This window comes from Ranitomeya variabilis, chromosome 4 (genome assembly GCF_051348905.1).
Source record: "Ranitomeya variabilis isolate aRanVar5 chromosome 4, aRanVar5.hap1, whole genome shotgun sequence".
NCBI lineage: Eukaryota > Metazoa > Chordata > Amphibia > Anura > Dendrobatidae > Ranitomeya > Ranitomeya variabilis.
Window position 1 is genome coordinate 384,641,902 of NC_135235.1, and position 16,177 is coordinate 384,658,078.

Genomic DNA, 16,177 nt, shown 5'->3' on the forward strand with positions numbered 1-16,177 from the left:
GGGTTGGAGAGCTGAAGTTTGTGTCAGTATTGTGTACATGACAGGCCACATCCCAGGCTCCCTAGTGAGGGAGAGATAATACACTTATTGGAAAATACAATGTTTCATTCAGGCACAACTATATACACTCACTGGCCACTTTATTAGGTACACCTGTCCAACTTCTTGTTAACACTTAATTTCTAATCAGCCAATCACATGGCGGCAACTCAGTGCATTTAGGCATGTAGACATGGTCAAGACAATCTCCTGCAGTTCAAACCGAGCATCAGTATGGGGAAGAAAGGTGATTTGAGTGCCTTTGAACGTGGCATGGTTGTTGGTGCCAGAAGGGCTGGTCTGAGTATTTCAGAAACTGCTGATCTACTGGGATTTTCACGCACAACCATCTCTAGGGTTTACAGAGAATGGTCCGAAAAAGAAAAAAAATCCAGTGAGCGGCAGTTCTGTGGGCGGAAATGCCTTGTTGATGCCAGAGGTCAGAGGAGAATGGGCAGACTGGTTCGAGCTGATAGAAAGGCAACAGTGACTCAAATCGCCACCCGTTACAACCAAGGTAGGCCTAAGAGCATCTCTGAACGCACAGTGCGTCGAACTTTGAGGCAGATGGGCTACAGCAGCAGAAGACCACACCGGGTACCACTCCTTTCAGCTAAGAACAGGAAACTGAGGCTACAATTTGTACAAGCTCATCGAAATTGGACAGTAGAAGATTGGAAAAACGTTGCTTGGTCTGATGAGTCTCGATTTCTGCTGCGACATTCGGATGGTAGGGTCAGAATTTGGCGTAAACAACATGAAAGCATGGATCCATCCTGCCTTGTATGGAGCATCTTTGGGATGTGCAGCCGACAAATCTGCGGCAACTGTGTGATGCCATCATGTCAATATGGACCAAAATCTCTGAGGAATGCTTCCAGCACCTTGTTGAATCTATGCCACGAAGAATTGAGGCAGTTCTGAAGGCAAAAGGGGGTCCAACCCGTTACTAGCATGGTGTACCTAATAAAGTGGCCGGTGAGTGTATATATAATCGTCTAAGGGACACTTCCGTCTGTTTGTCTGTCTGTATGGCCGCTCCCTACTCCCCTGCAGTCAGTGCCCCCTCCATACTCTTGGCCTTTATCTGAATTTGTGCCTCTTATAACATGTTATTAATTCTTATTTTTATAGAGAACATGAGCATGTTGGGAACTAGACTCCTCTACAATGCTGTCAAGCGAGCAGGTATGGTTGTAATATCGTTCTGTGACTTGGGTTACATTTACACAATCTTATTCCCTATGTTTAACTTTTACGCTAGGAAAGCTCCCTACACACTCAGTGTGTCCATAAATCTCTGCTGGCAGCGTCCTTTTGGCTTCTGTCTATCAGGTTTCTTGTTCTTGTTTGGTTTTAAAAAGTTAACATAAAAAAGCACTTTTAACCCCTTCCCGACATGTGACGGAATAGTACGTCACATGTCGGGACCCCCGCTTTGATGTGCGCTCCGGCGGTGAGCGCACATCAAAGTCGCGACATGTCAGCTGTTTTTTACAGCTGACATGTGCGCGCAATAGCGGCGGGTGAAATCGCGATCACCCGCCGCTATTAACTAGTTAAATGCCGCTGTCAAACTCAGACAGCGGCATTTAACTACCGCATCCGGCCGTGCGGCCGGATATGAGCGCATCGCCGACCCCCGTCACATGATCGGAGGTCGGCGATGCTTGTACATTGTAACCATAGAGGTCCTGGAGACCTCTATGGTTACTGATCGCCGGTGGCTGTGAGCGCCCCCCTGTGGTCGGCGCTCACAGCACACCTGCATTTTAGCTACATAACAGCGATCTGATGATCGCTGTTATGTAGCAGAGCCGATCGGGCTGTGCCTGCTTCTAGCCTCCCATGGAGGCTATAGAAGCATGGTAAAAGTTAAAAAAAAAAAAAGTAAAAAAAAATGTGAAAAAAATAAAAAAAATATAAAAGTTTAAATCACCCCCCTTTCGCCCCAATCAAAATAAATCAATAAAAAAAAACCCCAACCTACACATATTTGGTATCGCCGCGTTCAGAATCGCCCGATCTATCAATAAAAAAAAAGCATTAACCTGATCGCTAAACGGCGTAATGAAAAAAAAAATCGAAACGCCAGTTTTACGTTTTTTTGGTCGCCACGACATTGCATTAAAATGCAATAACGGGCGATCAAAAGAACGTATCTGCACCAAAATGCTATCATTAAAAATGCCAGCTCGGCACGCAAAAAATAAGCCCTCAACCGACCCCAGATCACGAAAAATGGAGACGCTACGGGTATCGGAAAATGGCGCAATTTTATTTATTTATTTTTTTGCAAAGTTTGGAATTTTTTTTCACCACTTAGGTAAAAAAGAACCTAGTCATGTTAGGTGTCTATGAACTCGTACTGACCTGGAGAATCATAATGGCAGGTCAGTTTTAGCATTTATTGAACCTAGCAAAATAGGCAAGCAAAAAACAAGTGTGGGATTGCACTTTTTTTGCAATTTCACTGCACTTGGAATTTTTTTCCCGTTTTCTAGTACACGACATGCTAAAATCAATGATGTCGTTCAAAAGTACAACTCGTCCCGCAAAAAATAAGCCCTCACATGGCCAAATTGACAGAAAAATAAAAAAGTTATGGCTCTGGGAAGGAGGGGAGCGAAAAACGAAAACGGAAAAACGGAAAAAGCTCCGGGGGTGAAGGGGTTAAAGTGGCAGTCTGTGGATGCCAGTATATAGTATCTGTCATAGGTAGAGATGGACGAGCCCGAACAGTAAAGTTCGGCTTCCATACCGAACACCTACTGTTTGGGCATGGACAGTCCATACACGGACTTCACCAGGAAGTCCATGTTACTATTTGGGTTTGCCCCCCCCCCCCCCCCGCCAAACACAAAGTGTTTGTTACAAAACGTTTGAGTACCAGAACACTGAACGAACCCCATTCACTTGAATGGGGGGCCCAAACATCCAGTGTTTGCCACGCTGTAATGCACGTGACAACACCGCTTCTGACTAATGGTAAAATCATCACCGCTGGTCAGAGAGCCGTGGTTCCCACGCTGTCAAATGACATCGTGAGACCGCAGTTGTGATCGGATGTAAAAGTTTGACCTCTGGTCACTGGTGTCTGATGAAACTACTGCTCCCATCAGCCTATGCCTGCTTCCGCTAATAACAGCTTGTCTGCCAAGCTAAGGCAGACAGATGGGGGCTGGTATTCACAGGCTGATAAGGGGCCATTGATATTGGCACCCCCAACCTAAAAATAACAGCCTGCAGCCGCCCAGAAAAGGAGCATTTATTAAATGCGCCAATTTTGGCGCTTTGGCAGGCCTTTCTCACTTGCCCTGTAGCGGTGGCAAGTGGGGTTCATATTTATGAGGTTGATGTTGTCACGGGTCCTTCTCCGGTATTACTCAATCAACAGAGCAAGAGAATAATGGACAATCCCAAGACCTTTATTTCGGCAAAAAATACGAAAGGTCCATATACAATCCACCACACAAAGGATAAGATAGTCCAGAAGCCGAATGCAGTTCAGTAACAGGATAAAAGCCCTGGGAATGAGTTCAACAATCCAGCAGACAGAGGGTAACATAGTCCATATACTGTTCTTTCCCTCTGAGGTGCTGTGATCACATCATAGTTCCACACAGGATCTGATATGGTGTCTCACCTCTCTGATATTTTAAAAGTCCCCCTCTTCATTCACAGGTCAGGAGGGGGAAGGTTGCAGGGGCTCATTTTTTCCAACAAGCTAGTTCAATATGTCATTAGCATATTAGAAAACATGATTCACTGACCCTGTGGAGAGATAACCATACAGTACTGTGGGGGCTGATATCAGATGGCAACAACAGGTATTCATCAATTAGCAAATAACAACTCATCCTACAAGAGAGCTCCATGAAAATCAGTAAAATATTAATACAAACAAAATGATCCCCACGTACCATATCCCACCATCACAGATGTCACCTTTGTATTGTCTGGTGACATCAAGCCCAGGGCTTAGTAATGGAGAAGCGTCTGTAAGACACCTATCCATTACTAATCCTATAGTTGTATTGTAAATAAAGACAGAGCCAGAATAAAGTCCTTTATTTGAAATGAAACAAAACACACTTTTCCTTTTTTTAATTTAAAAATAACAAACACCTTATATTCACCTAACGCCCATTCCATTGAATCCCTCGTCTCCTGTAATAAAACAAAAATAAACGGCAATATCCCTCACCAATCCGTCGTTCTGTCCCAAGACGTAATCCATGTCTGGTGAATAAATGGTTTTCAACCTGGATGGTCCCAAGATGCGACTGTCCATCTTGAGAGCCACTGATGAATGAACTGCGGTGACCTCAGCACTGTGAGAGATATATACATACATACATACATACATACATACATACATACATACATACATACATACATACATACATACATACATACATACATACCTACCTACCTACCAGGCCCCAGCTGATGAATACTCCCAACTTTTATTAGTGGCAGCAGGTGTAGGCTGATGAGAACAGTAGTCCCATCAACCCAACACCAGTGACCACAGGTAAACTTTTTTCCTCCGATTACAGCTGCGGGCTCACTCTTTCATTTAACGGCATGGCAACCGCTGCTCTCTGACCACAGCTAATGATTTTAGCGCTAATCAGACTCAGTGTTTGTCATGCACATGACAGCGGGGTAAACACTGGATGTTAGGGCCCCCCATTCAAGTGAATGGGGTTCTGGTCTGGGTACGGTTCTGGTACTCGAACCCAAACTTTTTGTAACTGTTCGGCCGGACCTGAACATCTCTAGTCATAGGCTTCATTTAATGAAAATGTGTTATCAGCAAATATTACTTACTGTTTTAAATCAGGTTTTTGTGATAAAGTGCTTATTTATTACTAGACTAGATGGTGGCCCGATTCTAACGCATCAGGAATTCTAGAATATGTATGTAGTTTATTTATGAAGATTTCAGAATAATGCAATGAATACACAGGATTCGGCCGGCCGGGCGCGACCAGTTAGCGAAGCATTGTTCAAATCCCGCGCCAATTCGCGGCCGGACTGCGTCTATCGCTGATGCATAGGCAGCATCAATAGTAAAAAGTTGGTCATACAGGGTTAATGGCAGTGTTAACGGACTGCGTTACACCGCGTCATGCTGTGGTGTAATGCAGTCCGTTTAACGGACTGCCAAAACGCTATGTGGGCGCTGACTGGAGGGGAGTAGGGAGGGGCCAATTCGCGGCCGGACTGTGCCTGTCCCTGATTGGTTGCGGCCGGCTAGGCGCGACCAATCGGCGACGTGGAATTTCCGTGACAAACAGAAGGAAGTGGACCTTAGACAAATATATATAATATATATATATATATATATATATAATTGGCTGAAGAGCCCAGCGTTGCCCGGGCATAGTATCTATCTGTGGTTAGTTATAAAACCTCAGTTCTTTCATTTTCCCTCTCATATTTCTCATTTTCCCATCACGCCTCTCATTTTCCCCCTCACATCTCTCATTTTCCCCCTCACTATGTACCTGTATATCATCTCCCCTGTATATAGTATATACCTGTGTCATCTCCCCTGTATATACCTGTGTCATCTCCCCTGTATATAGTATATACCTGTCATCTGCTCCTGTATATAGTATATACCTGTGTCATCTCCCCTGTATATAGTATATACCTGTATGTCATCTGCTCCTGTATATAGTATGTACCTAGGTGAGTTTTGCATGTGTAACGCAGTCTGTTAATGCCGCCATTACTTCCTATGTTGGACGCATCCCTAGCGTATGCCCACAATGGGCGTGCACTAGCGATTGAGTGACGGACCCTGGGAGGCGGGCTGCAGCGTTTCCGGGTCTGTCACTGCTAGCGCAGATAGAGCATCTGCTAGCTCTATCTGCGCTAGCGCCAGGGCCGTGGAGTCAGTAAGCCACAGTTCAGACTCCGACTCCTGGATTTTATCAGGTTCTGACTCCGGCTCCGACTCCTTCATAAATGGCCAATTCGTAACAATAAATTTACTGTTGTAAAATATTAACATCGTGCTTATTCAGTTTCTCACCATCATATAAGTAATCAGGCCACTTAGAGCAAAAACTATATTTATTAGAATACAATTAGAATATAGCAAATAACTTTTATAAACTTTTCTAAACTCTTGTAAGTAAATATGCAATAAACACTGTTATACAGTTAATAAGAAGAAATCTATAAATTTGTCCTCAGAAAAAGTATTGCCTCTGTCAGATCCTCCTTCATGGATGTCCTCAAATCTGATCTAATTATTTTGAGAGCAGAGAACAACCTCACTACACTAACTTGGGTTGGTGGCAAAGCAGTAACCACTCGGGCAACATCTATGACAATGTCAGGATACAGAGGAATCGCTTGTTGCACTGTTATTTTTGATGAACGGTCAAATTTCTCAATTTCTTTTAGTGCACATGAAAAATTCTGCTGAAATGTACTGGCTGTGTTCTTTGATGAGGGAGAAGATGTGGCAGGACGACCAAATTCTTCTTGTTCCTCCTGACTGTTCTGCAACCCTTTCATCCTTACTGCTATTTCAAACAGAGCTTCTTTTCCTTTGTTAGCTGTTGATCATCTAGAAGAATCCGATGCATTGGGTCTACATAAACAGCTGCCAAAAGAATGTTATTTTGTAATAGTAGCTCCTCTCTCTGTTTCATTGATGTAGCAATGCCACTTGCAATTAACCCTCCTCTTTGGGACAGGCGAAACATCAGGTTCTTCCACTCCTTTAAGAAAATACCTGGAGTTAAGTCCTCTGCTTGTAATTTTTTAGTCACTGTAAATGGGTGCTGTAGCAATTTTTCCAGCTCAGTCACCTGATTCCACTGACTTTCATTTAGCGTCAGTTGAGGGTTAGCCATGTCTACAAGAAAGGTTTTCAGTTCAACCAAGCGCTGAATCATTAAGTAAGTACTGCCCCATCGTGTGGCTTGATCAATAATTGCCCCTTTTCCAGCACGTCTCTTCAAAATTGAGTCAACTTTAGGGGTTCTGGCAACAGTAGCCAATTTTCTCACCTTGCCAATCAGTGCAGCAGCATGTCCTTCTTGCAGACTGTCTCTTATAGCCAGCTGTAGCGTATGCACAACACAGCGCATGTGATGAATGAAAGAACGTATTGACACAGTTTCAACAAGATCATCTAAACTATCATGTTGCTGTTCATCTGAAGCAGCTTCAGTTTGCTCCTCAGTTACAATACTGTGTTCCTCTATTTCAAACATTTCTGTGTCTGTGGACCCAGAATGTTCTTCTAGCTGCTGGTCACCATCATTACTCTCATTCATTAGCTTAATAGTACTTATCATATTTGAAGCATTGTCAGTTACGACAGAAAGAACTTGCTCTTTTTTAAGTTCATAGTCTTGCAGAACCTTTTCCACCAAGACCTGGAGAAACTCACTGGTGTGATGAGCTTTGGTGTCTTTTACTGCCAATGTCTTGGTAACTATTTCATTTTTGTCACAAACAAATCGGACATTGATGGCAAAATAGTTCACTCTGTGACGTGTGCAGGCATCCATTTTAAGAAACAGAAAGCATCCCTTGAAAGTTTTTTTAAGTTCTTCCTTTTGTTTAAAAGCTTCTTCGATTACTAATTTTCTAATACACTCTCTCTCTCTCTCCAGAGAAACACCAAGCTTGCGGGCCATTTCCCCATTCAGACACACAAAAGCTGGTCGTGAAAATAATGAAATAGGCACACTATCCTTTACAACAAGCTCTATGATCTGTTTCTTAAATGTATCTACTGTCATTGTCACAGTAACTTTGTCACTGACAAAATATCTTGCAACTGATGGCTGCAAAGTTCTCTGCTCCTTTGTTTGGCTGGAAGAGCTGGGCACTGGTTCATTGATTTGGATGCAGTCTTTCTCATCCACTGCTTTCAGTACTTCTGGATGAAGGCGCTGTAAATGTCTCTTTAGATTAGAAGCTCTGGTAGGAGCATTTTTATCTTTGCCTGAATATGCACTGATCTTGGCTTCACAGCATTTGTTTTCGTCTGGATCATTTGTCATACACTGACAGACATAATGTTTTCTATCTTGAGTGATGGTGAAATGTTCAAATACAGCTGATTTAATGTGACGCTTCTTTGACATTCTCAGGTTTTTAATTCTGCATTCACAATCCAAATGAAAATTGTTTTTCCTAAAAACAATTGTACAAAATTATCGCCAGGTCGTACAACTGATATAGTGGTCAGTAATACTGTTATTCCTCATGTACTCACAGTTAACTGATGCAAAGTTTGTTGAAAGGATAATACTTCTTAAGGTACCTTCACACGAAGCGACGCTGCAGCGATAGCGACATCGATGTCGATCGCTGCAGCGTCGCTGTTTGGTCGCTGGAGAGCTGTCACACAGACCGCTCTCCAGCGATCAACTATGCCGAGGTCCCCTGGTAACCAGGGTAAACATCGGGTAACTAAGCGCAGGGCCGCGCTTAGTAACCCGATGTTTACCCTGGTTACCAGCGTAAAATCTAAAAAAAACAAACAGCACATACTTACATTCACGTCCCCCTGCGTCCACTTCCTGACTGACTGAGCGCCGTACAGTGAGAGCAGAGCGGTGACGTCACCGCTGTGCTGCTTTCACTTTCACTTTGCGGCGCTGAGTCAGAGGAGGAAGCAGACTGCAGGGGACGCAATGTGAGTATGTGCTGTTTGTTTTTTTTACATTTTACGCTAGTAACCAGGGTAAACATCGGGTAACTAAGCGCGGCCCTGCGCTTAGTAACCCGATGTTTACCCTGGTTACCAGTGTAAAATATCGCTGGTATCGTTGCTTTTGCTTTCAAACACAACGATACACAGCGATCGGACGACCAAATAAAGTTCTGGACTTTATTCAGCGACCAGCGACATCACAGCAGGATCCTGATCGCTGCTGCGTGTCAAACGAAACGATATCGCTAGCGAGGACGCTGCAACGTCACGGATTGCTAGCGATATCGTTATAATGTCGTTTCGTGTGAAGGTACCTTTACAGTCTTCCTCTTCTGAGTAGCAGCTGTGAGATGCTTGGAAGAGGCACACCTAGTAAACATCTAGTCTAGAGGAGGAGCTTTACTACTAAGAATTTGCAACACATTTTCACTTTCAGTTTCATACATTGTAAGTAGGGGGGTTGGGGCACCATGAGGTTAACCAAGTATAAGATTAGATAAGGGCAGTGGAGAACAAGTGACACACGAAGTAAGAAATGTCTATCTGCAGCAGAACTGCTTATCACTGTTGTTCATAGTTTGATAGAACATTTATATTTGAGTAACATTTATAAAATTCATATGAAAGTTCAATTATGAAATATTAATCCTTTTTTTTTTTTTTTTTTAAAGCTGGAGTCGGTACATTTCTACCGACTCCAACCAAAACTAACTCCGAGTCCGACTTTACACCCCTGGCTAGTGCGGTCATGCCGGCACTTGCGTTCACAGCAGCCCGTTAACGCAGTGTGAACCTAGCCTAAGACCTGCTTATAGCTGTCTGCTTTTCCTTAGTTGGTTATTAAAAATAGGGAGAACCCCATGCCATTTTTATTTTTTTGCTAAACACATGTACAGTAAACTAAACGCACGGCACTAATTATATACCTCATGGACATCTTTCTATCCTCTTTTTACATCTAACACCTAAATATCTGTCGTTTCTATTCTGGTACATGGCACACAAATGACACACTTTGTCATCCATGTGTACGTATGCGGCACAGTCCGTGTGAACATACGGACGTGTGTGCAGCGATATAGGTTATAATGGGTGTGCGTGTGAAAACTGTCACCACACGTACTGAAGACACTGACATGTGAAAGAGGGGCTTAAAGGGTTAGGCCATTAATAAAGTAGTGGACAACCTTTAGGATAGGCCATCAATATCTGATTGGTGGGAGTGCGAGACTCAATTCCCGCTGATCAGCTGTTACCAGCGGTACCCGGAACTTCAGCCAGCATCGGTATCAGGTATCGCACTCCCACCAATCAGATATCGATGGCCTATCCTAAGGTGATTAGTAGGTGTCTCACTGTACACACATTGGAGAGACCTGTCAATCACGAGAATTAGAGCTGTGAGAATCCTGCTGGGGGCAGCATCTGACTAGTCTTGTCTATTACTATAGTCCCTAACTGTCTTTTCAAACTATATTTTCTCTGCTTCATGCTGCCCATGGTTTTGTAGTAAGAATCAAGTGACAAGTTCCCTTTATCTTTAGGAAGGTTTGCCTTGAGCTGCGCATATTTCTCCTTCGCCACATTGGGGGACACAGGACCATGGGTGTTATGCTGCTGACACTGCTACTTTCACACTAGCGTCGGGAACAACCCGTCGCTGTGCGTCGGGCCGACGTTCCCGACGCTAGCGTGGTCTCCGCCGCACAACGGGGGCAGCGGATGCATTTTTCCAACGCATCCGCTGCCCCATTGTGAGGTGCGGGGAGGTGGGGGCGGAGTTCCGGCCGCGCATGCGCGGTCGGAAAAAGCGGACCGTCGTGAGCAAAAAACGTTACATGTAGCGTTTTTTGCTCCCAACGGTCCACCACTGCACGACGCATTCGTCGCACGACGGGTGCGACGTGTGGCAATCCGTCACAATGCGTCGCTTCATGTTAATCAATGGCGAAAAAACGCATCCTGCAAACACTTTCGCAGGATGCGTTTTTTCGGCAAAACGACGCATTGTGACGGAATGCAGTTAACGCTAGTGTGAAAGTAGCCTAAGTTGAGACAAAAAAAGGTTAGCTCCTCCCCTGCAGTATACACACTCATGCTGGCTTCCAGAGACCCAGTTCAAGCTTAGTGTCCGTAGGAGGCACACTGGATTTAAACCTTGTTCCGGACGAAGGGGGCGACGGATTCTTTCATGTTCCGATCTCCCCCAAACCAACAACAGGCGAGCACGGGAGTTTCACCTTTCCATATCCTCTCCTGCGACGTGGGAAGCCACTGCCTGAGCTGACCTTTTTGGGCGACGGGACCCTTTCACAGGCACCGATCTCCCCCTGAGTAACAGACGAGCACTGGTGTGTTACCTCCAGTATCCTCTTCTGCAGTTAGGCCTTTTATTGCCGGACATCTGCCCTGCCCACCACGTTTCACCGTCGGCTGTACAGAGGCACTATTCCACTGTGGCGTCAGTGCAGCCCCCACTGCATCACCACTGAAAAAGAGCGGATGATGGAAGGAGGCGGACGGTTCCTCTCCACCCCTCTTTTCATGGGGATGGTGGATGGAGGCTACCCCCAACCCCTGCACCGTCCCATGTAGCCCGGGCACCTTTATGGGGTAAGTGCAGATGGCTTGCGCCCCTGCCACTGGTTATGGCCTAGGGGTCGTTTTTTTTCTAGGGTGGTCACCTTTTCTGGGGGGCTCCTTAGCAGCAGGATCCTTTACAGAGCGCAGCGATTCTTTCCCCGCGGTCCGCGGGTGCGCTCCGGCCGAGGCCAGAAATTTAGTCCCCGGCTTCGGCCCTTTCTAGGCCGCACTCTGGTAGGCTCCGCCCACTCCACGCATCACTCCTACGGCCCCGCCCACGCTTCTGGCGCGTCTCGCTCCCTGCGAGACTACACTTCAGGGTCTCGGCAGCCATCTTCCCCCTGCAGCACGCAGCGCCGGCCGGTCTTCACCCTCACGGAGGATCTTCCTTCTCCACTCATTTGTGGGGTCGGGTAAGGAGACGGCTTTATCTGCTTCCCTGCAGCGCTACCCCTCAGCTTCCTCATAGCAGCTCTGTGCATTACTTTGGGGTACAACATGTCCCAGTCAAGGGGTAAAAAGGTCACTAAGGTTCATACCACCTTTTTCTCTGCTTGTACCACCTGCCAGGCTCCTCTTCCCAGCCCTCAGAGCTCCCCGTTCTGCCCAACCTGTGATGCCCAATGTGCCCAGGAGCCCTCCGCCGCTACCGACCCCAGTACTCCTAGCCCCCCTGTGTGGGCCACGTCCCTGTCCCAATCCGTGGCCTCGCTAGCCAAGGCGATTGAATCCCTGCATGACCCCTCTGGGGAGCGGGGCGTTCGTTTTCCCAGGTTAAGAGACCCCTCTATCACAGGGGAATCGTCGGCCAGCAGGGGCCGCTCTCACCCACAGGAGGTTCGGACATCCACAAAACGGATCCGCACTACCTCTCCCGATCATTCACCGCGCCATTCAGCCTCCAATAGCTCCACTTCTCGCTCACCCTCCCTAGGAGCTAGAAGCGATCACGACTCTGAGTATGAGTCTGAGGCGTCCATGGACCCGGATTCTCCGGAGTTCCGTTCAACTGTTGACTCCCTCATTGAGGCTGTCAATCATGCGCTAAAGGTTAATGATGACCCTAATTCAGCTCCGGATCACGCAGTTTCCTTCACTAGAAACAAGCGATCCCATAAGGTGTTCGCCTCCCATCCGGATTTTCTAGAGATAGTTAAGAGGCACAGGGAGCGACCGGATAAATGCTTTACGTGCAAAAAGGCTCTGGAATCTAAATATCCTTTTTCGTCAGTGCTGGTTAAGGATTGGACGGAACCACCGCTGGTGGATCCTCCGGTGTCGCGTTTGGCTACCAAAACGCTGTTATCAGTACCTGACGGGGCATCAATTAAAAGTCCCACAGAGCGCCAGTTGGATTCCCTGGCGCGATCAGTGTATGAAGCCTCAGGTTCCTCCCTATCCCCTTCGCTGCGGCCTGGGTCGCCAAAGCTATAGTTTTCTGGGCAGATACTCTGGCACATTCCTTTCAGGACCACGCTCTTCCGGCTAAAGCGGCGGACCTCGCCAAACAAACTGCTATGGCAGCAGATTATGTGATGTACGCATCTTTAGACGCAGCAGACTGTGCGGCAACAGCGGCTTCAAACGCCGTCACCATCAGGAGAGCTATCTGGCTTAGAGAGTGGCGGGCGGATTCCTCCTCCAAAAAAGTCTCTGATTTCTCTCCCCTTTCAGGGCGGACGCCTATTTGGAGAAAAATTGGACCAACTTATTTCCGACAACAGTATTTTCGTTTTCGCCCCTTTCGAGGTGGCCCTTTCTAGTCCAACTCCACTGCATCGTCTAGATCAGAACGATCTACACGCACAGACAGAGACTCTCTGCCTTCTTACAAACCGAATCAGTCCTGGAGAGGAAGACCTAGACAACCCAGAACCAGAGGTTCTAGACCCGCCAGATTTCCTTCACAATGACTCGGGGAGTATTCCAGTCGACACCACCAAGGTTGGTGGACGCCTGCTTCTTTTTCGTCATGTCTGGCTTTCCGTCATCCCCGACGAATGGGTCAGAGACCTGGTGTCGTCTGGTTACAAAATTGAATTTTCCGTCTCCCCTCCAGCTCGTTTTTTTCCCTCTCGTCTCCCAAGTTCAAGAGCTCAGTCACGTGCTCTCCATTGCGCCATCGATTCCCTCCGCCAAAACGGGGTAATCGTTCCGGTTCCGGAACACGAGAGATTCAAAGGTTTCTATTCAAACCTCTTCGTGCGTACCAAAGAAGGACGGGTCCGTGCGCCCCATCTTGGACTTGAAACTCCCTTCTAGACAACTGGGACAGGAGTCCCTTTACCCTCGACCGCCCATGCCCTCTGTCCCCGTGGACCAGGCAGGCGCTCACGTGGTGGACTTTACAGTCAACTCTCCACCAGGGGAGGTCTTTTCTTCCGATCCATTGGCTGGTGGTGACCACCGACGCCAGTCTCCTCGGTTGGGGAGCGGTGTTTCTCCACCACACTGCCCAGGGGCGTTGGTCGATGCAGGAGTCGAAACTTCCCATAAACATTCTGGAGATCCGTGCTATCAGGTTTGCCCTGAGACGTTTTCACCCTCTGCTTGCGGGTCACCCAGTCCGAATACAGTCGGACAATGTCACAGCTGTGGCGTACATAAACCATCAAGGGGGCACTCGCAGCAGGGCAGCGATGCAGGAGGTCACACACATCCTCCGTTGGGCCGAGGACAACCACTCCACCATTTCCGCGGTACACATTCCGGGTGTCGTGAACTGGGCGGCGGACTTTCTCAGCCGTCAGGGTCTCGCCTCGGGAGAGTGGGAGCTCCATCCAGAGGTTTTCCATCAAATCTGCCTTCGCTGGGGGACTCCGGACGTGGATCTGATGGCATCCAGGCTCAACGCCAAAGTCCCCAACTTCATAGCGCGTTCTCGGGATCCCCGGGCCGTCGGGGTGGATGCTCTGATATTCCCATGGCACCGGTTCCGATTCCCGTACGTGTTCCTTCCACTTCCTCTGTTACCGAAGGTGATCCGAAAAATCAAGATAGAGGGGATTCCGGTGATCCTTATCGCCCCGGATTGGCCGCGTCGCGCATGGTATGCGGAACTGGTGCATCTCGTATCCGACGTTCCCTGGCGGTTGCCAGACCGCCCAGATCTACTGCGCCAAGGACCGATCTACCATCAGAGCTCAGGGGCCCTACGTTTAACGGCGTGGCTGTTGAAACCTGGATCCTAACTCAAGCAGGTTTCTCCCGGCAGGTCATTTCCACCATGATCAGAGCTCGCAAGACGTCTTCCGCTCGCATCTACCACCGCACCTGGAAAGCCTTCTTCTCTTGGTGCAGACTCCGCGGTCGTCCCCCTCTCGTTTTCTCCATTCCCTTCATTCTGGAATTTCTCCAGTCCAGCTTGGATTCCGGCCTAGCCCTCAGTTCCCTCAAGGGCCAGATTTCAGCGCTGTCGGTGTTGTTCCAGCGTAAGATTGCTATTAACTCGCAAGTCAGGACCTTCATTCAAGGGGTCTCCCACGTGGTTCCCCCCTACAGAATGCCACTAGAGACCTGGGATCTCAACTTGGTCCTGAGCGTCCTTCAGGAACCTCCGTTTGAACCTCCTGCAAGATGTCCCACTATCTATTCTCTCTTGGAAGGTGGCCTTCCTTGTGGCGATAACGTCTATCAGGCGCGTCTCGGAGTAGGCCGCTCTTTCCTTCCGGGCGCCCTTCCTTTCCTTCCTCCAGGACAAAGTAGTCTTACGCCCATCTCCCGCTTTTCTCCCTAAGGTGGTGTCTTCTTTTCACCTCAATGAAGATATTATTCTTCCCTCCTTCTGTCCACAGCCAAAACATAGGGTCGAAAAGGCCCTTCACACTTTGGACGTGGTACGGGCTCTCAGGAGGTACGTCTCTAGGACTGCCTCTTTCCGAAAATCGAATTCCCTCTTTATCCTCCATGAGGGTCACAGGAAGGGTTCATCCGCGTCTAAGGCTACGATAGCCAGATGGATCCAATCGGCTATCCAAGAAGCTTATTGGGTCAGGGGCAGGCCCATCCCGGCGGGGGTTAGAGCTCACTCTACTCGGTCAGTTGGTGCTTCCTGGGCCATTCGGCACCAGGCGTCGGCGGAGCAGGTTTGCAAGGCCGCTGCATGGTCTAGCCTGCATACTTTCACAAAACACTACAACGTCCACACTCATTCTTCCGCGGATGCGGCCCTTGGCAGACGTATTCTGCAGGCGGCCGTTGTGCATTCATAAGTCAGATGGTACACAGAGTTATTTGGTTGTATTGTTACCCACCCAGGGACTGCTTTGGGACGTCCCATGGTCCTGTGCCCCCAATGTGGCGAAGGAGAAATAGGGATTTTTGTGTACTCACCGTAAAATCCTTTTCTCCGAGCCACTCATTGGGGGACACAGCACCCACCCTGTTAGCCTTACGGCTCGTTACCTTTTTGGTTCTTGACTTTTTCTGACACGTTATACTCTAATGTTATGTATTATATTGATATTAATCTCCTACTGCTTTTGCACTGAACTGGGTCTCTGGAAGCCAGCATGAGGGTGTATACTGCAGGGGAGGAGCTAACCTTTTTTGTCTCAACTTAGTGTCAGCCTCCTAGTGACAGCAGCGTAACACCCATGGTCCTGTGTCCCCCAATGAGTGGCTCGGAGAAAAGGATTTTACGGTGAGTACACAAAAATCCCTATTTTTAAATGGAGTCTTTTTTTAACTCCTATAAACACCCTTATACTGAAACTCCATGCACAGGTACTGGGGGAAACTATATGCAGATGGGTAGGAATTGACTAAATGACCGGAAACAAAGAGCCGTCATAAATGGTACCTTCTCTAAATGGGATATAGTCAGCAGTGCGGACTGCAGGGATCTGTGCTAGGACC

At 47.6% G+C, this 16,177-nt stretch overlaps 1 protein-coding gene across 1 annotated transcript in view; it reads left to right on the forward strand.

Annotated features, from left to right (window-relative positions):
- The window catches only part of NDUFS8 (NADH:ubiquinone oxidoreductase core subunit S8), a 52,913-nt gene that overhangs the window by 17,417 nt on the left and 19,319 nt on the right, over positions 1 to 16,177 (forward strand). The window contains exon 2 of the mRNA XM_077250837.1: positions 1,174 to 1,227. Coding sequence (XP_077106952.1) covers positions 1,179 to 1,227 — 49 coding nt within the window. The 5' untranslated portion in view covers positions 1,174 to 1,178. The remainder of the gene's footprint in view (positions 1 to 1,173; positions 1,228 to 16,177) is intronic.